Raw genomic sequence first — 25918 nt, 5'->3', positions numbered from 1 at the left:
TGTGTAGTACTCGACTCGACACGACAGCTTCTTGTCTTTTCTCTTCACTTTATTTCGCGTATTTCCATCAACACTCCTCCATCCAACATCGCTCAACGTTCCTCCAGCTAACACCGATCCACGGCTCTCCTCTGCGCTCTCCCCTCGCTCGCCACGTTCCGCCAGCCTCACTCGCTCCCCATCACTCCTCCGTCGACTCTCCTCTCTACTCTCTCCGCCACAGTTCGGCAGAGGTCGCAAACGGGGTTTGTTTCCTTACCCGTACCCGGCCGCACCAGGGTCGCAAACGGGTACCCGTACGCGGCCGGGTACGGGTAGCCGGGTAACGGGTAGGGTACGGGTAACGGGTACCCGATTGCGACCTCTGCAGTTCGGCTGCTCTTTATCAGCTCCGCCGTCCCACTACATCAGCTTCTCTTCCCACACTCCAGCCGCTTCCTACTGGCTTTGTCGTCTCACTGTTACTCTACACTTCTCCACTGCTACCCTACACTTCTCCACTGCTACCCTACACTTCTCCACTGCTACTCTATGCTTCTCCACTGCTACCCTATACTGATATTAGCTCTGCTGCTCCGACTCTTCCATCTTCTGTCTCCTCCCAGGCGCAAACTCTCGTCTCGTCCAAAAACCCCTGTCTTTATCCCCGAGCCAATTAATCACCAATTAATCAGGGGCATCCCCCGAGACGCCACTCGTCCCCAGCCCCCGCTGCCACTTGGCATGTTTTTCCAGACAATGTGGCGCCACTCCGCAACAACAACACCCTCTCGGCCAATCAGCGCCCTGCGTCCTTAATTACTCCCTGCAACCTGCTATCATCTTCAGACATCGCGGCCCCACATCCCGGCAACAACAACGACCAGCCAATCAGCGTGTTGTATGTGTTGGATTATGAAATTTTGATAAAAATAATAAAAAGTAATAATTTTCCGAAAAATGCGCAAATCGCATAAATTATGATAGTGTGTGTATTAATATGCATAAATTATGATAATGTGTGTAATTATATGCATAAATTATGATACTCACGAAGATAATCGTAGTACTTTATGCGGATGCTTGCGATTATGTTAATGTGAGCAGTTGTGATAATTAGGCTTAGTTTTGTTTATCCAGAGTTGTACCAATCAGGATAACACGATTATCATTGATTAAACATTTATTGATTATCCTAGTGTGTGTTATGTTATTTTAGGTCTCCAACTTCATATCTCATCGCAGGTAACAGTTCTTATGAATAAGACAGTTTTGCATGGACTTGGAAGAAACCCTCGATATGCTTCTGTGTTAACAATTTTATTCTACACAAACATGTGACATTCTAGCATGCAAAAACATACGTCATATATTCATGAGTAAGATTATGCAATTAACGAAATTGAATGACTAAAACACTTATTCATTGGCGAGATTATGCAATTAACTAAAATTAATGACTAAAAACACTTATTCATTGGCGAGATTATGCAATTAACGAAATTGAATGACTACAAACTCTTATTCATTGGCGAGATTATGCAATTGACTAAAATGAATGACTAAAAACACTTATTCATTGGCGAGATTATGCAATTAACGAAAATGAATGACTAAAAACTCTTATTCATTGGCGAGATTATGCAATTAACGAAATTGAATGACTAAACTCTTCTAACAACCGTAATTCTACTTTCCCACCAGACATCTCAGTAGTTCCCCCATGTATCGAGCACAACCGGCGACTGGCGGAGTTTTAAAACAGACATGCGACGATCTGTATGAAGGCAATAAAAGCAACTTATTATACCCCAGAGGCGAAAGTATATGTCAATAGATTCATCGGCAAGTATAAAATCCTTTTAACGAAATGTTTGAGACAAGGGTGGGTGGATGCGTGTTGTGAGAGAGAGTATCGGCTCTGCTTTGATTTATTCCTCGGCGAGATTCTCTGGCAAAGAAAACCGGTTTGACAAGATATTCTCTCTAGATTTTAAGCTTTCGTGACTGCAAGGAATCATATTCTTAGGTTTTTTCGGTAAAGTCAAGTAATCATTGGAAAGATGTTATCAACCACGCAAAAAGACTTAATTACACTTTTTTGGACCATCTTATTTGACAGGCACTATTTTACTTTACTTTACCGAGTGTTAACATCCCCAGTTATTTTTTGGCAGTGCTCTCTTCATTGTTCAGCCAGCATTGGTATAAACATGGGCATTTTCGTTCTTTTGTCTATCATGTGTATCAGACCTCCCCTCCCCCCTCTCTGTCCATTGTGTTGGCGTGTACAGCAGCAACCTCGTCCAAGCCGTAGTCCATTGTTTTTCATTGGCTACCACATTCTGATGAGCCCCCCCCCTTCTCCTCCCCCCTTCAACTTGCTTATAAGGGATTACTTCTTGAATCATTGCCTCACTTGATGCAGCTAATTCGGCTGTGACGGTCCCACCTGATGACGGAGACTTGTGTTGCCTCCGAAACGTCGTGATTTTTGTTTTATTTTATTTTCATTAATTTTGATGTTTTACCTACGTGACTTTACCGAAAAAACCTAAGAATAAGATATTCTCTCTCTATATACGGGTCGATTCGTAATGAGGATTCCGAAAGTTTGAGTTTGCCTCGACGAATCTATTGATCGCCTATGCGATGAGCGGAACAAAAGAAAAAGGCAAGGAAAATAACCTCACTCTTATAACCGATGGACTCTTAATCACTCGATGGGCCACGATTCCTCATGGCCAGCTGATGGTTCATGTAATTGATAATCAGTCTTCTGATAATTGACTAGGGTGATACGATGGTATGGGTGAAATAGATAGTCTCATCGGTGATTGGGGCGTCGATGCGTGCGTGTGTGGGTCTATGAGTGGGGGGGAAGTTGTGGGTACGAACGACTTTCGGAGAAGGACACTCTTGCTTGCGCGGCTGCGGTGAGCGGCTCGCTTTCCGGCTCCTCCCTCGGCTGACCCCGTACGGTGACTGACGGCGCGGCTGCGCTCGTTTGCGCGGGCAGGCGGGCACCTCGGCTTGGCGGCACGACAAGGGGGGTTGAGCTCGTTCACTCGTGTGCGGCAGGCGACACCTCGGCGTGGCGGCACGACAAGGGGGGTTGAGCTCGTTCACTCATGTGCGGCAGGCGACACCTCGGCGTGGTGGCACGACAAGGGGGGTTGAGCTCATTCACTCGTGTGCGGCAGGCGACACCTCGGCGTGGCGGCACGACAAGGGGAGTTGAGCTCGTTCACTCGTGTGCGGCAGGCGACACCTCGGCGTGGCGGCACGACAAGGGGGGTTGAGCTCGTTCACTCGTCCTTCTGGATGACGAAAGAGCTTCTTCGTTGGCGGCGATGAGAGGAGATGGAGGCGAAGCCCCGTGGAGATCTGTGGTGGGGCCGAAGCCCTGAAGATCTGAGTTGAATGGATTTTTCCTCGGCTTATATCGGGAAAGTCCACTCAGTTTTTCCGAGTTGTTCAAAGGCCGTGTCATATATCTTCCTGTGGGGGTGAACACATCTGCGTCCGTGTGTGTCGTGTGTCTTGTGCGTCCGTATGTGTCGTGTGTGTGTTTATTAGTTTTAAAGACACAGCTGTGTAATCATTCTGGAAGGAGGGGTGGGGCTTCTTCGCGAACTGGTGGCACACATGATTTATCCATTAACCAGACCGACGATTCGCATTCGCACCGAGGCCACACAATACACGTTTTTGATTATGAATAATTTGTCGCGAAATCTACGCGTTAAGCGAGCTTAATGATCCCCTCCCTCGCTCTGGGCGTTATATCCTTGTCTCACACAGCTTAAGTTGTTTTTGGTTTGGAAGTTAAAATGACTCATTTGTCTGCTTCGTATCATGGTGATTTGATTGCAAGCGACCCAAGGTATGCCGTAACCGTGTTCACGGCATTTCATCGTGGCCCGATCTCCCCATGGGAAATGTTATTTGCTCGCTTGTGCAAATCTTGTTGTCCGTGCTGCGGGGAGACAAAGACGGCTGTGCTCCGTCGTCGGATCACCCTGCGCGTGTGTTTAACTCAAAAACGTGAACACCCTCTCCTCTTTCCGCGTCTCTTGCGAGAGAAAAACAAACAGGAAAAACAGATGTCCTCGGGATGTCAGGCCCAGACTCCCCCCTGTGACCTTTTTGGCTCCCTCCTTGCTTGCCCCGCGTGGGTCATCCCGAGGCCAGACCCCGTTGGAAGACAAAGGTGGTCGAGGAGATTTATGCAATACCTTATGTGGTCCTGTGTGTTACATTTATTCTTGATATTTCTTATGAGTTCCTTCGGTCTTAGTATCGTGGTTATTGTTCGTCTATGTTTAATGAATATTCGTAATTATCCTCGTTACATCATTATTTTGAGGGCTTCACCAAGTTTAGTTCTCCAGAGATTGGTGTTTTATTCTGAGTTATATTTTAATGTCCTGAGGTTAAGTGTAACTAAGTTTCCACTTAAGCTTTCTGGAATTCGTACTCTTTAGTTTTTAGGACGGTCATGTAGATAAAAAAATATATAATTCTAAATAATATGTATGCGGTGAATACGAGTAATATAAGGGAATTACTAATAAAAGGCCCCTATTGTTTGTTGGTTAATTCTTTTTGTTAAGTTTCCCACTGTACACTGCGTGCGCGCACACCGACCTCCGCGCGTGACGCGTACTTTCAGGCACTACACATGTATTAATTCAACAGTGCAAAATACATTAATGGATATTTTAACTAAAATCAAATAGGATGCATGCATTGACCTCGGTGGTGTTACCTGCAAGCGAGGGTGCACATCTGTCCACATTGCTCCTTCCTCTCCATTCCTCCCACGAGCAGAGTAGAAGTGAGCTTGTTTGCATGACGTTTCGCCGAGCAAGAGTCACCGTAATAATTCCCCTGGTCCCCCTTTGTCCTCCTCACCTGCTCATTTTTCTCTACATCACTTGACACAGCTGAGCTTTGGTGGGCTCCCGTTGGGAGGCAAGCCAGGGAACAGGGCTCACTCCAACTTCATCGGATGCATGGAGAACGTGTACTACAATGGCGAGGACGTCACGGATCTAGCGCGCCGTGCCAAGCCCCAGATCTACATCACTGTGAGCACCACACCTAGTTGTGAAGTTTACTTTTCCACGAGACCGAGATGCTTTTACTGTGCTGTGGTAGCACTGGAAACCAACAAGCTCTTTCAGGAGTACCCACACTGGAACAGACACATTGGTCACGTAGCTCTGATATGGATTTCCGGGTTGTAATTGCCTATAATAGAGGTATTTGGGTTAGATCGCGTAAATATATAAATGCGTCTTTAAAATCCACCAGCACCTGACACAGCCAACTAGTAACGGTTGTCACGTAAACAGAACAATCCAATTCGTCACTAGTACAGCACACCGGGGTGTTGGAGGGCCTAGCCAAAACATTTACAAATGTTCTGTTTACGTGACAACCCTTACTACTAAGAGTATGAATCCTTGCAGTCACGAAAGCTTCAAATCTAGAACAACCCTTACTAGTTGGCTGTGTCGGGTGCTGGTGGGTTTTAATGACACATTTATATATTTACGCGATCTAACCCAAAAACCTTTATTATGGACGATATTGGTCGCGAAAAGCCTACGTGTTAAATTGTAATTGCCTGTTGTTTGGATTGTCTGTCATTTCACTCCACGTGCCGGGAGCTTGAAGAGCTATGCTGCAAAACTGAAAAAAACTATGCAATCGTATTTGTCATTGATTTATTTAAATAATATAGCACTTTTGTTATGTTATTGTGCAGAGATGAAGATATTGCTGTTTTGGCTGATTCTCAATCAAGGCGCTCTTAATTGCCGAGGCTGTAAGTGCATAGGCACAAACCTCTCCTTATGGGTTCCAAGTGACGCAAGTCGCCAAATTCTAAGTGAGCTTGTCATAATATCGTACTGCTTTTAGCCAAATAATGCCTTCCCTATTGGCCACGTACAAGCCATGTCAATTAAACATATCAACGTTGTTCTCTTCCCAGCAACATACAAAAATCTAATTAAATTTCACCTAAATTGTTATGATTTTACGTACTATATCATGTAATATTGATAAAAAAATATTAACAATTTTTTAAACAAGCAACACATTATGATATATGTCAAAATCTGACAATTAATTTGTATTCCTAGTTAATACCACAGTGTTTCTTTCAAAGTAAAACATGATTCACTATGTACCCTCTATTACCTAATGAACATTACTTTTTAGGTAAGTTATGCAATTGTAAGGACAGTACGGGGTGATAGAAGGACAGTACGGCTCCCCGGGACCATGATTACTAATTAACGTAACGGGAACAGACAGGGTCATGTTAGGGTAATGTGGGACCTAAGAGATTGCTAATGATGATTGAGGGGACAAGCGTTGACAGAGTCACGTGAGAGGAAGCACGGGACCCAACGGCCATTAAGTGTAATAAGGGCAGAGTTTGACAGGGCGAGGTGCGGTGAGCGAGAGTTCGGGAATAAGGGCGTGGCTGGGTCATGCGAGGCATAACAGCCTGCGCGAACCAGATCTGGGGGCTGAGGTGTAGTAAGGGAATCGTCGTCGCTTTGGAATGGGTCGTCCACATCATCCTGAAGTGGGAGCCATGTTGTTATGAGGCTAGAGTTACATTGTCTCAATACAGTCGTCTAAATTACCCAAGTGTATACAGTCGCTTGCGGTTACTCGTTAAGTTGTCAGCGGACTTTATTAATAATAAATATACGTAAGGAACAAGACGGTGTCTCTGAGAGCAGTGTTAGAAGTGGCTATTGCAAAAAGCCGAAGAAAGGAAAGAGTAAGAAAGAGTAAGAACCCACCTGTAGCATCTTCAGAGAAGGAGAAGGAAGATGACCAAGGAGTCCCCCCAGCAGCCCTGTGAGCCGGGATCCCGGTGACGAAGCCCGAGGGTGCAGAGAAAACGGCACTTGCGACGGAAGAGTGGGAAGACCTGGTGGTGGAGGCGGATCGGCTCTGTTCGACCGTCCCTGGGATGGTTGGGCAATCGCCTGCAGTCATAGTTCCCGTGCTGGAGACCACGTGGTCGCGGGCCGCCATTTCGCGGGAGGCGACGCGACCGACGGCCGCCATTTTGAAGCCTGCTTGAGAGGCAGCAGAGAGAGAGAGAGAGCTTTACCTACGGCTCTTGACCATGATGGCCTCGCAGTGTTCTGGGCCATCCCTGAGGAGAAGAGGGCTACGCTTAAAAATGCCTACAAGGAGATGTCTGCAGTATATGACCCACCGTCGGGCCCGAGTGGTGCCTGCAAGCGTGCGAAACCTTGCGGAGATGGACTTGGGTGGCTGCATGGATCGGAACATCTTGGCTTGGAGACGAGTGGGCTGGCCAACCATCAAATATTGTCTTGGAGCCGTCGCAGGAAGAAACGGAGTCTACGGGGGAGGTGACGGCAGCGGATCGCAGAGGGGACCGGCAGTGAGGGAGGACGCCGGGACGGCTCTGGGAGTGGCAATCTCTATCCGATTCGGCGCCTTCGCCGCGGGTGCCCAGGATCGCCTGCTCCACTGCGGGCAGCTTCGAAACTTCGCATGGGGATGCCAAGAGTCATGGGGACATCATGGAGCCCCTTGTGTCCACCGCCTCGTCGACAGCTACGGCCTGGCCCAGATGAGTCGCGATGCACCAGACACCTGACCGCTAAACAAGTAAACCCGTAAAAACAAAGTTTTTCACTATAAATCCTTTATATGCGTGGCATCGGGGTGGCTAGAGTCCTCTCGTCCTCTGGCTTGAGATGGCTGCCACCTATGGGTCAGATGATTGTCTGGCTGCATTAAACAATTGGTAATTAAATATTTTAAAAAAATCCCTAAACAGTGTAAAATTTTGGAATTTTTTTTTCACGAAAATGCATTGTCACGCACAACGAGTCTGTGTGCAAAATGTCAGCTCGATTGGATCACGGGAAGTGGGTTAAAAAACGACTGAAAGATTTGCACGGTCCTAAGCAAGCAAGCAAACTTAATATAAAGGATTTAAAAACACCTCACGCATCAGGGTCATTGGGGTTCGGAGAGGCCGAACTCAGGCACGCAGGAGCGAAAGCTGGTGGGCCGAGTAGTAGTAGTGGCGGCTGGTTCATCGGAAATAGTCGATGGTGTGTATGGTGTGGAGTTGGGTGTTAAGGGATGAGTGCCTTGGACTAGTGATTCTGGAATCGTATTTGTTACGAGGCCCTTTTAATTTAGGGATCGTTGTGGTTCGTTGTGGTGATTGCGTGTGTAGTGGTGAATGGGGGATTTGGGGTGTTGTAGCCTGTATCAGATTGAGGGGAGGTTGAGATATGGTGCCAGTATTGGATTTGGGACGCTGGCTGTGGCCTATCTCTGGGGCACGCATCCTGACCAGGATGCCCCTGTGATTGTTGAACGACCAGGGCTGTGTTCAGATGCCATTGGGGCCACGAATGTTACGTGGATCCTCCCCATCGGTGACCATTAGTTGGTTTAGGTTATATTCAAGGAATCACTAGAGATCCCGCCTGACACGAGAGCAGTGGTCCCGTCGTGTTGCGTCAGACGACTTGACCTGACGGCCCGGAGGTCGAGACCCTCCGTGGAACATCTGGAGCAGTGGGCAGGGTGCTCACATTGCTCAGGGGTAGTGGTCCCATTACGTTGTTGAGGATAGTTTGATCTGGCGGGCAGGAGATGGGGGTCCTCCTTGGCCCGTCTAGAGCAGAAGGGCTGTGGACTCACACCGCTCGGGGTGCTAATGCTGTTTAGTGGAAATTGGGAACCGTTCCTGCAAGTCCTATTCGGGGATATGGAACTAGCAGCGGTTCAGGTGAAGAGGGTATTGCCTACGTGAGTTTAGCAGGGAGTGACGTGTTCAGGCCAACCGCTGAGACAGTGGTGTGTGAGGACACATGCTTATGAAGCGAGGAAGGGTGAGTTGTGTGAAGTGAAACCTAAGTTGTCCGGGGTGCATGGGGTTGAGTGCGATTCCTGTTGAGTGAAGGTTAGCCGTGGAAGTTCACCCCTATGGATGTTGGATGGAGTCCAGCCTCAGGAAGGGATGGACTTTCCTTGCCAGTAAAACCTGTGGGTCACGCTGGATAATATATCGAAAGTATGTGAGGCAGCTGAGGTGTAGTAAGGGATAGAACATGGCTGAGTTTGGTTGGGAAGTGCCATTGCATTCGTCCCCGAAATTGCACTGGCCGGAGAAATGGCCGGTGGATGTCGTTTGAATTTGACGGCCGCGGTGTGGGCAAGGGTGAGTGAGATGGCGCCGTTGAGTTATCCACAAGTCGCGCTTGGAGCCGTATGTTTATCCTCGACTTATTCATCCCCAGTGTTGTGCGGTCGGGGTCTGGGGTGTCGGATGGGCCGAGGGAAATGTGTTGTTCCACCCCCAGTTACGAATCCATGGCGTCAGGAGTGCCCCGAAGACCTGAACCCCCCCCCCCCAAGCCCTCTTGGCCAGTGACGGCCACAAATCCGCCCGGGGAGAAGGACTGACATCAAGAACTGGACATTTCGGTGACGGATCGCCTTGAAATTGTGTTTTTGCATTGTGTGTTGATGGGCGACCGCATGTTCGAAATATTCAATGCTTGTAGTAACGATCGCGGGGGTTCCGTTGCGTGTGTTGTTCAGATTTTTACGTTATTGTTTTGGTTGTGGTTGTCCGCACTGCTCTTCTGGGGAGTAAGTTGTTCCTTTTCCTGCTCTTCGGTCCTAAAACGTTGGTTATGTGTTGCATTGTGTTAAATGTATGGTTCGGCCTGAGATAGGTTGATTTAAAATTGTGTTAGCCGGGATGGCTATATTTTTAAGAGAGGGAGGGGGGGGGGTGATGTAAGGACAGTACGGGTGATAGAGGGACAGTACGGCTCCCCGGGACCATGGTTACTAATGAACGTAACGGGAACAGACAGGGTCATGTTAGGGTAATGTGCATTGGCAATTGTGCACAAGTACAAATTAATGGCTGGATTATGAGTTTAAACACATTTGCATTTACTGTGTGTATTCTAGAAAGTATATTGCTTTTAATTAGACCTAGTAGAGGAGTGTGTTCGGTATTTTTTTTTATTCTCCCAGCAAGGCATGGATTACACATATGCTGTGTGTGAATCCATGTTGGTATATTACTATCATTACTTGAAATGTATTCATGTAATATAATCAGCTTTTATGAAATCAGTTTATGAAAGTGCTTCTGAATCAGCGGTGAATTCAGATTATGTTTGCGAGAGATTCAAGTAACCCGGCCACAGAACAAAAGGTTATTACTCAGCACCTTGCTTAATTCAAGAAATTCATTACCTCTTACTATTTACCCTAAAACACGCATTTTTTTTACATACAAGTTTTGTATATTTTGCACTACATGGGATTTGGGTTGGTATTAACGTGGTGCAGTGCGATATATTTTTTACATATGTAATAAACTACTTTCACGACGATCTTGACTGGGGTCTTTTATTGATAGAATTCTTGCACAGCTCACTCCCGCTCTCCCCATATGCTTTCCTTCTCTCTACGGCTGGGGACGAGCAATTCTCTGTTCCGCCATTGAGGTCCACTTCTCTCCCACTCCCCAATCCCGCCGCTGGCTGGCGGCGTGCCGGGAGGAGAGGCGAGCCTCGCTGGGTTCCGCCACGTGGTCGATGGCTAGGAGAGGCTTGTGCAGCGACACAATCCGGTCACACACCGACCCCTGAGTCCTCCCCTGCCCCTGCTTATATCCCTCTTGGCGGAGCTAAGCTCCGCCTCTAGCCTCGCCCCCTCATGGAACCTTCCCGATGGTTCCCGCACGTTCCCCTTTGACTCCGCCCATTACCTTTGGCCCAGATATATCCCCGCTTGGGATTGGATACCCGCTACCCGGTGGTGGCCGTGCGGTTACCCCTTTCCACCCATTAGATGGTGCTCTTTCATTACACATACATGTGTACAGGCCGTTTATGAATCCACTTCTTAATGAGCACTTGCATTGTTGTTGAACTTTGTATGTATGTTGAACTGTACTAATCAGAGGTGCGGGGGAAGGACAACAAACTAAATACAAAAATAAACTTCTCCAATTATCTCGGTCTCGCTGTACACTGCGTTGCGCCACTATCCGAGTAGTTCACCTCGTATTCAATAAACCTTCAGCGCCAGGGTGAACATGTGACTCCAACGTATTTAATTAATGAACATTAATGAACATTAATGAATTTCGATGAGTTTCAATGACTTTCAACGAGTATCAATGACTTTCAACGAGTTTCAATGACTTTCAACGAGGTAAACCTGATGGAAAAGCAAAACACAAAATACAACATCCATTAATACGTGCAATATCAATACAATGAATGAACACTGTCACATAATAACATTGTCTCAGATAACATGAATGTCAACAATAGGTCCTGGATGGACTAGGCACCTACATTAGCACTGAATAGCTATACAACAAGAGAATAAGATACTGTGTTAAATAAGGTCACTTTATGTAATCACCATACTGCAACCTAAATGTACAGTGCTGCATATAACACTGAACTGTGGATGAGATACTTATTCATTCTTGCTCTCAAGAACACATTAAAGTTACATGGGCACAAGTCTGGCTTGACGTATCCAACTACAAATAATATTCACAATAATGCAAATGGTAGGCTTTGTTGTTAACTAGGCCCCATATTCATCGTAACAATTTAACAGCATTATAAAGACAATTACAGCATTATAACAGCAATCCCAACATTGTAACAGCAGTCCCGGTATTATAAAACATAAACGAACTTACACACAATGCTTCTTAAAGTCCTGCAATGAACAGTTTTATCTGTCTTCACTGAGATGCTATTTGTGCCTCTATATTGTACTCTGTGTAATGGCTGACACCCCCTACTGACCTCGTGGCTTAAATAACTTTAACCCAGAACTTCCTGGTCACGTAACCAAACTCAGCACCCTCATATTAGGAAGTTAATGGATAAACACACCCCTATATCTAGTGTCAGACAGAACAAAGATCCTTAAATTATGTGAGGATTATCTGACCATACTTCCAAACACTGGTCAGTGCGGGTTGGTAATTGGGGGAGTGCAGAACTAGAGAGGATTTTGCTGCACTGCCCTCTACTGCCCACGTCACCTACAGCACCTGTTTTCTTACATATGGTCGCTCATCCAACCAGGCTCGACTTTGCTTGGCTTCTAAGGTCTGATGGGATACGGCCGCATTCTGGATAATTTGGTCATTGGCACGATTTAATTACTTTATGTAAAAAAATGTTAGGGCTTGGTTATGAGTGCAGCACTATATCGATGTCACACGATACCTGTGCTTTGTGTATTTGAGCGTGTGTATGTCAGTGGTTAGCGCACTTTTTACATAAACCTGGCGACCCGAATTTTATTCCTTCTCACAGTTAATATAAGTGACGAATATCTGAACCAGTTTTGGGACCTCCCTAGGTCGACTCAACCTTAAACGAGTACTGGAGCGACAAAGGCGGCCGGGCGTGGTTCTGGCCATTCCATCCCCACGTGTAGCCATACCGGCCTTTGTGAGATGCGCACTAACAACACTTGCCCCAACAAGCCTGTATTGCCTACACAGGGGATCTTTGTATTTGCCCGTCTGTGTGCACGCATGGTAGGGCAACGTAATGTTTGGATGCCCGGCAGAGGTCGCGCTCGGTCCCGTCACGTTCCCCAGCCCTGGTGGGTACTTGGCGCTGGCCGGCCACTTGCTGTGGCCCAACCACACACAACCTCAGGTCCAGTCGCTGGGGCTGCAGTTCCGCACATGGGATGCCGCGGGGCTGCTGCTGCAGGTGGTGTCGGTGGCGGGAGGCCATGGCGTGGAGGGCCTGCGCTTGGCCCTGAGCAAGGGGAATCTGCACATGACCTCCTCTCTCCATCTCCGAGGGCGCACCGAGCTCCTCCTAGTCACTGGTGAGTTTCAGAATGCTCCAGTGGTTTCAAGCTGGCCCCTAATATTTTCTGGAACACTGCTCGGCTGACTTGAGTTAGGGGTTATTGGCATGAGGCACTACCACGAGAGAACAAGGTACACTTATCCATAATAATTTTAAACCCTATATTTGTATAGTTCTACAGACACGTTTATAAATGATTATTAGAAAATAATGCGAGATGGGTGTGGACAAAATAATTTCTGAAAGTTCTGAATATTTTGTGAATATTTAATTGTGTGTTTTTGCAAATATCTATTCTTACAGATGTAATAAGAGCCTATGTCCAGCTCACGTGGTGATCGCCTCTGCCGGTCCCGCTTTACAGCCAATGGGGGGAGAGCCTGGGAGCATGGCCTCGGCGTGATCACGGGATGTCAGCTAGGGTGATTGGTTCTGCTGGTCTTGGCCTCAGCCAATGGGAAGACAAGTAAGGGGCGTGGTCCCGGGAGTTGATGGGGAATCTGGAACATTCGGCGCAGGCTATTAAGGTTTGGCTGGAGTGTACCACTTGACCCAGGCGTTAAATAAGGGGAGAGATCAGAGACACGTGGTCAGACATGGAACGAAGAGAGAGAGGGGCCACGCGCGAGCGGGGCTCCGGGTGCCACGTGGCGGTGCATCTCTTCTGGGCTGTCTGCCTGCTTCCCGTTGCCTGCCAGCAACGGGGAGTGTTTGTGAACTGAAGAAGTGAAATAAAAGGACCGATTCCACAAGCCGTCTCCAAGAGGTTTATTACACCAAGATAAAAATGCTTAAATGCTTTAAACCTCTCATATATAAGTGAATTGTTGGTTTTGATTATTGATGTATTTCCTCTTGGTTTCGATTATATGCCAATTTATATTTATAAGCCATAGAAACTGCATCAGCCATGGGCGTTGTTTGACTGTACTTCACACTGGTCAGTGCGGGTTGGTGTAGAAGACTAGGACTTGTTCAGATGTCACTCGCCAACAACGCTAGCTGTGACTGGGAATCGAACTTAGGTGGGCGGGTTCATAGCACCATACGTTAATGATTGCGCCACTGTTTCGCTCCATCGAACGTTGTATTTTTAATTTACAATACAATCATAGAGACGTCATTATCCAGATATTACGTGCAATGGAGATGTAGATGGTTGTCCTCAACACTTATGATCTCAATTGCATGTTTGGATAAATCCTATTGTGAGAGGAAGACTGTACGAGGGTGATGAGGGTGTCTTCTTGTTCATAGCATATGAAAAAACAATGCTGCGGGCTCCTGGTATAATTCTTCCATCTTGTCTCCATGGCCACTTCTGACAACAAATGTAGTGGGTCCAATACGAGGAGAGACGGTTCTTTAGAGGAAACACGGTTATTACAAACTATGAGTACATAACACAAAGGGGTAACTGCCCCTTACACCCGATACCCTAAGGAGGTAGCCCCTCCGGACTAATGTAGCTTCCAGCCATCTCGGCTGTCAATATAACAATAAAACACGTTAACAAACCATGGAAGAGTATGTGTACCTCAATAAAAAACGAGAAAAGCAACAAAACGAGTAGTCCCACATAAATACCCCAGCCCACCTGTACAAATATACACTATACACATATATACAAGTTGTCGCACGTACAACCGCACCCGCACAACCAATCAATGACAATGCGGCCGACCGACGGCAAGACAAAGGCAAGAATACGCACGGAACAAAACTACCAATCGGATGCGAGGGTACATGTGCGGTGTGGAGGACGTGAGAGTGTGGGTAGGTTCATGAAAATCGTTGAATTTTTGAGCGAGTCACGTTGCTGGTCCGTCTGAAGGGGCAGAGGGTTGCAATGGTGGGTCTGCAGGAACCGGATAAACATGGGGGATCCTTCTAGATTTGAAGCTTTCGTGACTGCAAGGATTCATATTCTTAGGTTTTTTCGGTAAAGTCACGTAGGTAAAACATTACAATTAATAAAAGTAAAATAATATAAAAATCACGACGTTTCGGAGGCAACACAAGCTTCCGTCTTCAGGTGGAACCGTCACAGCCACGACAGCTGTATCAAGTAACGTCGTGATTTTTATTTTATTTTACTTTTATTAATTTTAATGTTTTACCTACGTGACTTTACCGAAAAAACCTAAGAATATGGGGGATCCTGCGTCATCTGAGGGTGTAATGACATGGCTGGGCTGAGAGTCAGGCACCGTGGATGCATGACCTGGCTCGTCGGACATATCACGCTCTCGGCCCCCGTGTAGTGTGGATGAAGTGTATGTGTCGACAAAAGGCTTAAAACGCGTTGGGTGGACACACCAGCGCCATTTACCGTATTGAATTTTAACACATTGCCGCCGGACGACCCAGATGATCTCTACCGGACCCCTCCAAGGTCTATGCAGTTTTGGCAATGTCACCAGGGGCACCTGGGGGCAATGGAGGCAAGCCTTGTCCCCTTCGACCCATTTATGACTGGACGTACGAAGGCCCCGCAGGCATTCGTTGGCCAGTTGCTGTGACTCCGAATTATAATTAATAGCCTGCCTCGCGTCAACCAATTTTTAAAGATTAAAGCGTATGTGATCCGCGATTTTAGATTTAGAGGCGGGCGGCTTAACGTGCAATTGAACCTCCACTGGGGGGTTGACCTCCCTGCCATACATTAGGTAGAATGGTGAGAAGCCAGTCGCCGTGTGAGGCGCAATCCTGTACGCAGCCAGGATCCCTGGAATCTGCAGGTCCCAATCGACCTGTGACTCACACCTGATGGCTCAGCATCGAGGTGAGTGTCCTATGCAGGCGCTCAACCATACCGTCCGTTTGCTGGTGATATGGCAAGGCGGATGAAAAATTTTCCCTTTGTCGGTCAGCAGCTGTTCCGGAGCACCCTTATCCAGGACATAGCCCTGGAGAAAAGCCTCTGTAATGGCTGCTGCCAATTGATTGGGGAGTGGCCAAGCCATAGGCCATCGAGTGAAGTATTCCACCCCAACTAGCAGGTACTTGTTACCCCGGGGAGTGGCAGAAAATGACCCCAGGATGTCAAGGGCGACAAGTTCATTGACGCGGGACACCTGAATGGATAGCAACGGCGGGCAGGATGGTCTCGTGGGAGGTTTTCGGCGGGGGCACTGGGTGCAGCCTTGGAGCAAGTCGGCTACGTCCCTTGCCATGCCTGGCCAGATTAAGTGCAGCTGGAGCATGGTAAGTGTTTTGTATACTCCTAAATGCAGGAGGTGCTCGTGAGCAGCCCACACAGCCTTGCACTGCAGGGCAGTGGGCACCACAAATTTGTGTGCTTGCGAGCAGCTGTCCCATTTCATCAAGAGGCTGTCTCATACGGTGAAAGAAGCGGGACCCTCACGACCTCTTTCCTCGTGCGACTCTCCGGCCTGACGGTGCAAGAAGGGATGCGTCTTCCACCTGGAGACACCCTCAATCAGCCAAACACAGGCCTAGTAGCGCGTCTTGGGCGACCGACCTGTCGGATACCCCAGGAGGACTGATCCCAGCATCGGCTGCAGCAGTGAGGAGTGGAGGCGAGCTGTCAACTCGTTGCCTGCAACGCTCCGAACCGAGGAAGCACGCTCACTTTCCGCTAGTCGGTAATTGCGACAAGGCGTCAGCGTTAGCATGTCGGACACCTTTACGATAGGTGACCGTGAACGTGTAGTCCTGAAGGACCTCGAACCAGCGAGAGAGTTGACCGGATGTCTGGTCAACTCATAACGCGTATTGAAGTGCACAATGAAATTCCTACCATATAGGTATGGCCTGTACTGCTGAATAAAGAAGACTATGGCCAACAGTTCGCGATGGGTGATGCAATAGCGTTGTTCCGCAGGGGACAGCACTCTGCTGCCATAGGCTTTTATATTTGCTCCAGAGTCTCTCCGCCCATAGCCACACCTTCCTTCTGGAACTCTCTAGGGGGCCCTGGAACATGATGGAATCTCCCCAACCCCCCTATTGGGGTCTGGAGTGCCTGGTGGCCCAAGGGCCCGACTCATCCCACCTAGCCTGTCTACCACCCCCTGTTGACACATGTCCGCTATTGCAGGTAAGGGTCAATGGTGAATATACATCCAGCCTAACAATGGCACTACACAGGTATGAATTCGTTAAATTTGTCTCGAACAAATCTTCCTTAAGGTGTTCTCTGAGACTTGTACATTAATTGTCATGGCTATAACTGTTTTATGCATTGACCATCACTAAATTAATATAATAACAATAACCTTGTTTGATTTAAATAAATTACATCCTTCCACAGATTTCACAAACATTAGGAATGGTTTATGAATATGGAGACAGAATACATTGTTTGCAAAGGAGACTTTGGGTAATGTAGAGTACAAAAACGGTCTAAAAACTTCTATGTTCGTGGAATTTTGAAGAAGACAATATATAAACTTGTGGAAAAATAATGTTTTTTTAATTCCTTAATATGCTTTAATGATCATACATCCAGCCTGTACAACTGCAACTATTTGGGGTGTACTGTCGGATCGGATCATGATTAGATGTTGCACTTCCCCCAATAAATCTGATCTTGCTACTTTGAGAGATTAGCTCAACATTGTTACACTCATTACCAATGGGAATTAAAATAAAATAGAATGTTCAGAGATAATCATTTAAGTATTATAAATACTTCCGTAAGTTATGGCATTTAATCGCACTGAGGTTTATTGGTGAAAGTGTTATAATGCTTACTTTACATCGATGACAAACACTAACATTCTTAAAGACGTACTATCTGGCAGCAGTTAAATTGGGGAAACGAAACGACATGTCTCGGACCGCGTCCGTGAACACAAGGCAGATCTGAAACACGGTAGAACCAATACCTCTGCTGTTGCCGACCATTGTTTTAACACTGTGGGCTCACACGAAATTGATTTGTCCAAGACACAGGTACTCTGCAAACCTACCAGCTACCTTCAGAGATTTGTTCATGAAGCTATCTAGATATATAAACACAGACACAACTTCAACCGAGAGGATGGGTACAAACTGAGCAATCATAATATATCATCAGCTTGCAAAAAAAGCCATATTTTGAGATTTTTACAGCGGTTATTAACAACTTATATTTGCAATTCAGTTAATATCTGGCCATTGTCAGGGTGGGCAGCTGTTGTATATGTCGTATTATGAAATTTTGATAAAAATAATAAAAATTTATGAAAATTCAAGAAATGCGCAAATCACATAAATGATGTAAATGTATGTAATTATATACATAAATTATGATAATGACGGAGATAATCGTAGTAATTTATGCGGATGCTTGCGATTATGTTAATGTGTGCAGTTATGATAATTAGGCTTAGCTTCGTTATCCAGAGTAGTATCAATCGGGATAAAACGATTATCTTTGATTAACATTTACTGATTATTTTTGTGTTTTTATGTTATGTCAGGTCTCCAAATTCATTTCTCATCGCAGGATACAGTTCTTATGAATAAGATAGTTTTGCATGGACTTGGAAAGGAACACTCGAGATACTTCTGTGTTAACAATTTTTATTCTAAACAACATGTGACACTCTAACATGCAAAGGCAAAAGTATACGTCAATAGATTCATCGGCAAGATTATATGTTAACGAAATGTTTGACAATAGTGGGTGGGTGCGTGTGTTCGTGGTAGAGCATATCTGGCTCTGCTTTAATACATTTTTCGGCGAGACTCTATAACAAAGAAACAGGTTTGAAACAATATTCTCTCTCTGTAAACGTGTCCATTCGCAATGAGGATTTCGAGAGTTTTAGTTTGCATCGATGAATCTATTGGTCGTTTATGCGATAAGAGAAACGAAAATAAAAGGCAAGAAAAAAACTTCACACTCTTATAACCGACGGATTCTTAATTACTCAGAGGGCCACGATTCCCCACGGCTAGCTGGTGTTCCAACTTTATAATTAGTCTTCTGATGATTGTCTAGGGTGGGTCCCATTGTGAGAGGGGTGGATTGTCTCTTGGATAAATTCTTGCATGCCCCGCGGGAAGTAGATGTGTGTGTGTGCTTCCTTGAGGTTGTGAGTGGGGAAAGTCATACGACCGACTTGGAGATTCTCCTCTCGCCCGTGCGGGTTGCAGCCGCGACTTTCTCCGCTGGGAGATGATGAGCGGCGTCGGTCCGCTGCTGTTCGTGAAGAGACTTGCCCGCTGGGTGGTGCCCGGCGGCGCTTGGCTGCGCTTGGCGGCCCGTATTCTGTGACTCTGACGGCGCGGTGGTGCGCGCGTTCTTTGTAGCTGATGACGCGGTGGCATCCTCTGCAGCTCTGATGGCACGGCAGCGCTCGTTTGGAAGGCTCTGACTCTCTCTCCACTGCTGGATGACGAGTCGGTTCTCGTTGGTGCCGGTTGATCTGTGTGTGCGTATTGAACACACGGCGCATGCGCTGGCGCTGTCCTCTTCCTCACGGCCGTTCGATCAGGCTTTCTCCACTGCTTCGTGCTCTTTGCTTTGCTGGCTTGGTTGACGCTTGGCGATCTCCGCCCTTTCTACAGGTTGATTGCTTGTTGTCACTCGTCACTCTCTCTTCTCCGTACTTTCCTTTGTTCGTGCAGCTGCCAGCTTCATACGGGCACTCGCTGATGCTTCTCCCGCCCTCACTTCAGGGGCTTCGTTGTTTTAGGTTCTCTCACGAAAATGATAGCTGGAATCTCCGTCAGCTTCACTCGCAGCTCGGCGGCTCAGTGTAGCGATTCTTCTTAGGTGGTGCAGACCTCAGCTTGTCAATGCACGTCGCTACCCCGCGAACATCGTCATTCTGGATGACGGAAGAGCTCCTTCGTTGTCGGCGACAAGATGAGATGGGGGCCTCAGCCCCGGTGGCGTCGAGATGAGATGGGGGGCCGGAGCCCCGGTGGCGATGGGTTGAATGGATTTTTCCTCGGCTTATATCGGGAAAATCCACTCGGTTTTTTTCCGAGTTGTTCAAAGGCCGGAACCATATAACTTTTTTTGTTCGTGTGTGTGGACACATCTGCGTCTGGGCGTGTCGTGTGCGTGTCCGTCCGTGTGTGTCGTGTGTGCGTCTGTATGTGCGACTTATTGGAGGAAAGGTTCTTCAAAGACACAGCTGCCCGCAATAATTCTGGAAGGAGGGGTGGGGGTTTCCTCGCGAAACGGCGCCTCACATGAGTCATCAATACCAAACCAGACTGACGATTCGCGTTCACACCGAGGTTGCTAAATCATAATCCAGGTTTTGGGTTTTGATTATGAATAATATTGGTGGCGAAAGCCTACGCGTTAAGCGAGCTCTATAATCCCTTCCCTCGCTCTTGGCGTTTATCCTTTGTCTCATACGGCTCCAAGCCGTATGCCTGGTCTGGAAGTTAAAATGAGGCTCACTTTTGCTGCTTAGTATTATTGTGATTTGATTGTAAGTAGCCGTGTTCACGGTATTTCCATCGTGGTTTGATTTCTTTATGGGGAAATGTTATTTGCTCGTGTGCGCAAATCTTGCTGTCCATGCTGCGGGGAGACAAAGACGGCTGTGCTCCCTCATGGAGCACACTGCGCGTGTGTTGCCCGCTCGCCATGAACTTTTATGAGGGCCATTTCCCTGCTTTGTGCCTGCTCTGTGGCCGTTTCTCTCGGGAAGACAAAGACGGCTGTGAGCTCCCTTCCCCTGGAGTGTTACATGTTGGTTAATTATGATAGACTTCTCCGCCCTTAACTCTCCTAGGAGATCCACTCTAATTTCGTACTTATTATTTGACTTAGCCTATTATTATTTATCTGATATCCCGGTGCTAGGGAATTTGTTTTTTTTTTGGCTTAGGAGTGACCCTGACTGCCATAATTATTCTTTGATGCTTCGGCCCGGCCGCGTAGAAAATTATTAAAGGTAAATAATGTCAGTATTACATTAACAAATGAGGATTCACGGCCCCCTGGTGCAGACTGTAGTCTGGTTTACAATTGGAGCGAGGATAGATAATGTTTGCTTAACCTTCATGGCTAAGTTGGTAACTTGTATAACTAATATGGCTCGAAAACCAATGCTATTTTTTTTAGCCATTAAGAATATAATTATATATTCCTCGTGGCGCCTGTTTTTTTGTATTGTGAGGGGGGCTTTTTGAAGTGTGGGTGTTATCCTAACACCCCCTTGCAATTTCACCCCCCCCCTTTTTCCTCTGGTGTGAAATTCGGGGAGGTTTTATGACATTTGATGGCTGTCTCTTTCATGCTTTCTGGCCTTATTGAAGCGAGGTGTGCACGCATCTGTGGAATTGGGGGAACGGGTTTTTACTCGTCTTTGTTTGCTCCCAAGTTGCCCCGTGTCTATTAAAAAAAATATATATGTTGGCAGAATTATTCTTAATATTAATAAAAAAAAAGGGTATAGATACAACACAGCCAAGTGAACCAGTCTGGTTTGAGCAGATCACATGGAAAGTACAGCCTGAACAAGTGATTTCTGAGGCTTCACATTCTTAAGCCTCCATCGTAATGGGCAGTGAGCACTCCTACAATTGCTTTCATAACTACACGTTTGATTTTTTTCAAATATTAACCAAAAATTTTCTGTGCACCCTACTACATCCGAGCAACATGTTTTTGCCTCTATGTTTTGATGTGTGTGCGTGTGTATATTTTTAAATGTGCCAATAGAAATGTGTCTAAATTGTGGTATTTTTTTGTCTGTGTACAGTTTGTATATGTGTGATCTTTCATGCATTGCAAAGTGGCAGGTTGACACTCCTGCGAGCACTTGTGTGTATTTGAATATGGCTACACTGATGCATTGTGATGTATGACCAATGCACAGAAAGTGGCATACAAATGCTCTGATTAGCCTCACGAATTATTATTATCAAACAAACATTGCAAATGTATTCATAAGCCATATCGCGTGGTAAATTTCTGGATAGTAATGTTGGCCCCAAATTTGATTTACCTAAAACCCTTCATCTATGTGCATGCTGTGTTCGACTCTTCATGAGCGTGTTTTATTTCACTCTCATGCCCCAGGCTCCTCGCTGAACGATGGGGAGTGGCACGGGGTGATGCTGCAGGTGCGCGACGACTCTCTGCTCGTCGTGGTGGACGGGCGCGAGCACTTCGTCATGTTCTCTCCAGCACTGCACCTCATCGCAGGAAACACCTACTATTTTGGAGGTACTAATGCTACACCTGGTCTTTATGCCTTTCTTTGTAGTGTTTTTTTTCTTGGCATTTAAAAAGCAAGGGTCAAATTTATAACTTGTATGTGTTGAGTTTGAAAAACCATTCATTGGTATCTGGGCAGCCATATGAATTCCATTTGTGCCTCCTGCAAAATCATGTGTGGGCAGTGATTGGTGATGTGAGTGATCAGGTGCACTTTACCACAGTCACAATTAAGTAACTCCTTAATGCCCCACTTATGGAGGAGGCAGCAGCTGCTCCCACGTGTAGTTCTAAGATGGTTAAGTGTAATCCAGTGTTTTTGAGACAAAGAGAAGCCAAGTGTGTTAATGCTAATGACATAATTATATTTTTATATGCACCATCAATCACGTATTTAGAAAGAGGCGAGGTCACTAGGAATAGTACATTTTTTTCGAAGGCGAAAACCATGTATAAAGCAAAAAATAATGAAATGCAGACCCAGTGTAAAATGCAATTACAACAGGGTTGTATTGATGCGATTGTCAAGCCAGACAATTGCGTCAGGAGCAACGGAGTGTATCGCTGTAATGTCTCCTTCGTATTTGTGGATCGGGCATTGCGTCGTTATATGTTGTATGGTCTGTTCTGGATGACCACAGTCGCAGATTGGAGAGTTTTAAATTTTACATTTGTGCATCAGGTATCCACATTTGCCATGGTATATGTGGATGCGATTTACGTTGGACCATGAGCTTTGTGGATGATCAAATCCAAGCATCTTCTGCGTTGGGTCTTTCACAAGGTGTTTGTGAGTTCTTTTGAACTCCATTTAGCTCTCAAAGTTTCATCGGGGTTGAACCTGCATTGTTGAAGGTTAAGAGCATGGGTCCAAAACTTGCGTGACTTCAAGCAATGACGAGGGACGTTATTGAGGTCCTGATGAATTGGAAGGCGACTGTTTTCCTCAATTTGCAAGGCTTTCCGGAGGGTTGCAGCATTGCGGGGGATAGGTGGGGGAGAGACGTATCACAGCACGGGCAGCCAGGGTGTTAGGGTCGACTTGAGGGTTCTAGTGATACACCGCATAGCAGTGTTCAGTTGGACATCAAAAAGTCGAGTGTGACTACTTCTGGTCCATACTGGTACACAGTATTCGCCTACACAATGGTTATACAATGGTTATTGTTTATGTCCGTAGCACTGGTGCTGATGCTCCACAACTTGTCCTTCCCAGTTTCTGGAACAGGTTCACCCTTGTTTTGGTCTTGGCGGCTACCTTTTTCAGGTGGTCATGGAAGTTTATCGTATGGTCCAGCTTTATTTCGTGATAGGTTAGAGTGGGGTCGTGCCACACAGTATTGTCATAGGTCACTTTCAGAGTGTGCTTGGCGCTCCTATTATCAAGATGAAAATCAGTGAGAATTCAGTTAAAATAATACACCACGCATTCGAAAAATCTCACTGATCTTGGCACCGCTGGTACCAGTCATCTGCAAGTCCTCTCAGCTCCATATTCTCCTGTACCGCATAAGCCCATCTCTTCTTTAGCCTATGCTGAGCCCATTTATCTCTATCTATCAAAACAGAAGCTGCTTCGGCATGCGGTGCTACATGACCCAGCCAACGCCTGTATGTGTGCTGATGTTTCTGTTGTCTATTGCTCGTCACGTCGTCGGGTCACTCTTCCCCTGTCCATTAGGGTACCCACAGTCTGCTGTGGCCCCTTTCCTGGGCTGCATGCGGCTCATTCAAATGGACAACCAGCCAGTGGATATCACGCTGCTCCAGCAGGGCCTGCTGGGCACCTTCATCAACGTGCACTTTGACTTGTGTGGGATCACTGACAGGTCAGGTTAACCGCTGTGATTTACGTGATGACTTGAGAATAAAATGTCATCTTTGTCTTGGAAAAAAAGCTTAGGACATAGCACGTGGTAAACAGGTTGTATCTTTTTTCCAACAAACATTTCACTATGTTGCATGGAACTAAAAATATTAATTCATTTGTATTTTTATTCATCATTGGATAAATATGTCTATTGCTAATATGATCCATTTTATTTAGTTATCCAGCAATGTCTATTATGTCAAGACAGCCAACAACAAATATATAAAATATACAAAAAACACATTTTAACCTTGAAAGATCTGGAAGCTAAATTCTTTGAAAGAGCACATGTGGTCTGGTTTATTAGAATGCAGTCCGTACATTTCTTCATGATCACATCACCGGCACAACACAATAATTGGGCCACAACTATAGCATTAGTGCTCTGGGGCTGATTGATGAATTGGTGGGAGTTAGCTTTGCCGGCAGTCAGTATTACGGATGTCGGCGGGCTGTGTGTGGCTGCGCAGGTGCCTGCCCAATCACTGCGAGCACGGAGGGCGCTGCATGCAGACGTGGGGAGGCTTCTCATGTGACTGCCAAGGCACCAGTTACACTGGCAGCACCTGCCACATGCGTAAGTGTCTATAATACAGCAGCAGACTCTCACACCACAGCCATGCAGTCCACTGCATGATCCATTCAGATGGCTGTAAATTGTTTGTTTAAACAGGCTGTCCACCAGGAAGATAGACTATTAAATCAGTTTGTTATGCAGGTCCTTGGCACATTGTTACATTGCAGGATGGTGATCTGTGGTGTCAGCTTGGGGAGACCTTCATCCAGCAGTGGATTGACCAAGGCTGGTACTAATGATGAGTAAGAGCCTCACTGATTCCCAAGACTCTAGCAGGGCCTTACACTCTGATATTTGGCTGTGGGAGAAAATTGGAATAGCCTATAAACCCAATGCATCAAATGTTACAATGCCAATATGCTGCACAGATAGTACAGGCACCTACTTGCTGTACTGCATCCATGCCATCAAACAACTCTACTACAAAGTCAACGGAAGACAGTCCTTCAATTTTCATCTTTAATAGAGGCATACAGTATAAACAGAAAGTATGGATCAATTTAACACAATGTATATTCTTGGGTAACTGACTTGATATGCCATTGGAACCTCCTTTGCCAGTAGCAAAATATGATAATTATTTTTTACCCTTTTATCTGGAAACAAAACTGACACCTTTTTTACAAGGAGTCATGTTTGCATTGACCACAATACCTGCGGTCGGAATGCAAACAAAAACACAACTCTGATAATTATCAGAGTATGTTTTTGTTTTCATTCTGACCACAAGTATTGTGGTTAATGGAGACATGATTCCTTGTAAAAGGTTTCAGTTTGGTGTTTTAACATCTTAACACCTGTTTTGTTGCCAGAAAAAAGGGGAAACCCTATTCTCAGTGCTACATTTCATTCTCAAGATTAAAATCTCAATCGATTTTTTTTCAATTTCTACACTAATGTTTGGCCACCAGTTGTTTCTTTTTTACTAGCCAAGTAGTATTCACAATCAATATGGATGAACCACGATTATTTTGTTGAGGATGAATGAACATGGAAGATAATTAATCAAATGCACCCCAGGGTCCCGAATAAACGGAAATAAAAATCGTAATTAATGTATTAATAGAAACTTCGTCTCACCGCACACATAAACGCCATAGTCCAAGTGCAGCGAGGACGAATGCGCATAAGAAACAAAACCTTAAAACTTTGATTAGTGTATCATGTAGATCTCGTCGAGAGGAATATATTGCCGTATCGTTTGCCTTCAACAGACATAAAATGACGTCGCAACGCAGTTTATGCGAGAGCCGGGGGATTATGGGACCCCGGGGTCCCTCCATGAGGTTCATTTCTGGAGCAGCATTTTTGATTTCTGCCTTTTTTGGAGTTTTAAAACTATTTCCTGGTATTCTTAAACAACCTCTTAGATTTATATAATGAAAGCAGGCATTTTGTAGCAATAATTAGAATATACAATTAAAAGTAGTGCATTG

General features: G+C 46.0%; 1 protein-coding gene across 1 annotated transcript in view; it reads left to right on the top strand.

The window, feature by feature from the left end:
• LOC144932376 (contactin-associated protein-like 2) overlaps positions 1-25918 on the top strand; it is a 191768-nt gene that overhangs the window by 68859 nt on the left and 96991 nt on the right. Inside the window, exons 7-11 of the mRNA XM_078856353.1 lie at positions 4929-5072; positions 12615-12912; positions 21898-22044; positions 23717-23864; positions 24376-24482. Coding sequence (XP_078712479.1) covers positions 4929-5072; positions 12615-12912; positions 21898-22044; positions 23717-23864; positions 24376-24482 — 844 coding nt within the window. The remainder of the gene's footprint in view (positions 1-4928; positions 5073-12614; positions 12913-21897; positions 22045-23716; positions 23865-24375; positions 24483-25918) is intronic.

The sequence above is a fragment of the Lampetra fluviatilis genome, chromosome 1 (genome assembly GCF_964198595.1).
Source record: "Lampetra fluviatilis chromosome 1, kcLamFluv1.1, whole genome shotgun sequence".
Lineage (NCBI taxonomy): Eukaryota > Metazoa > Chordata > Hyperoartia > Petromyzontiformes > Petromyzontidae > Lampetra > Lampetra fluviatilis.
Note: the sequence above shows the minus strand (reverse complement) of the source record. Positions and strands in the feature narration are given on the sequence as shown.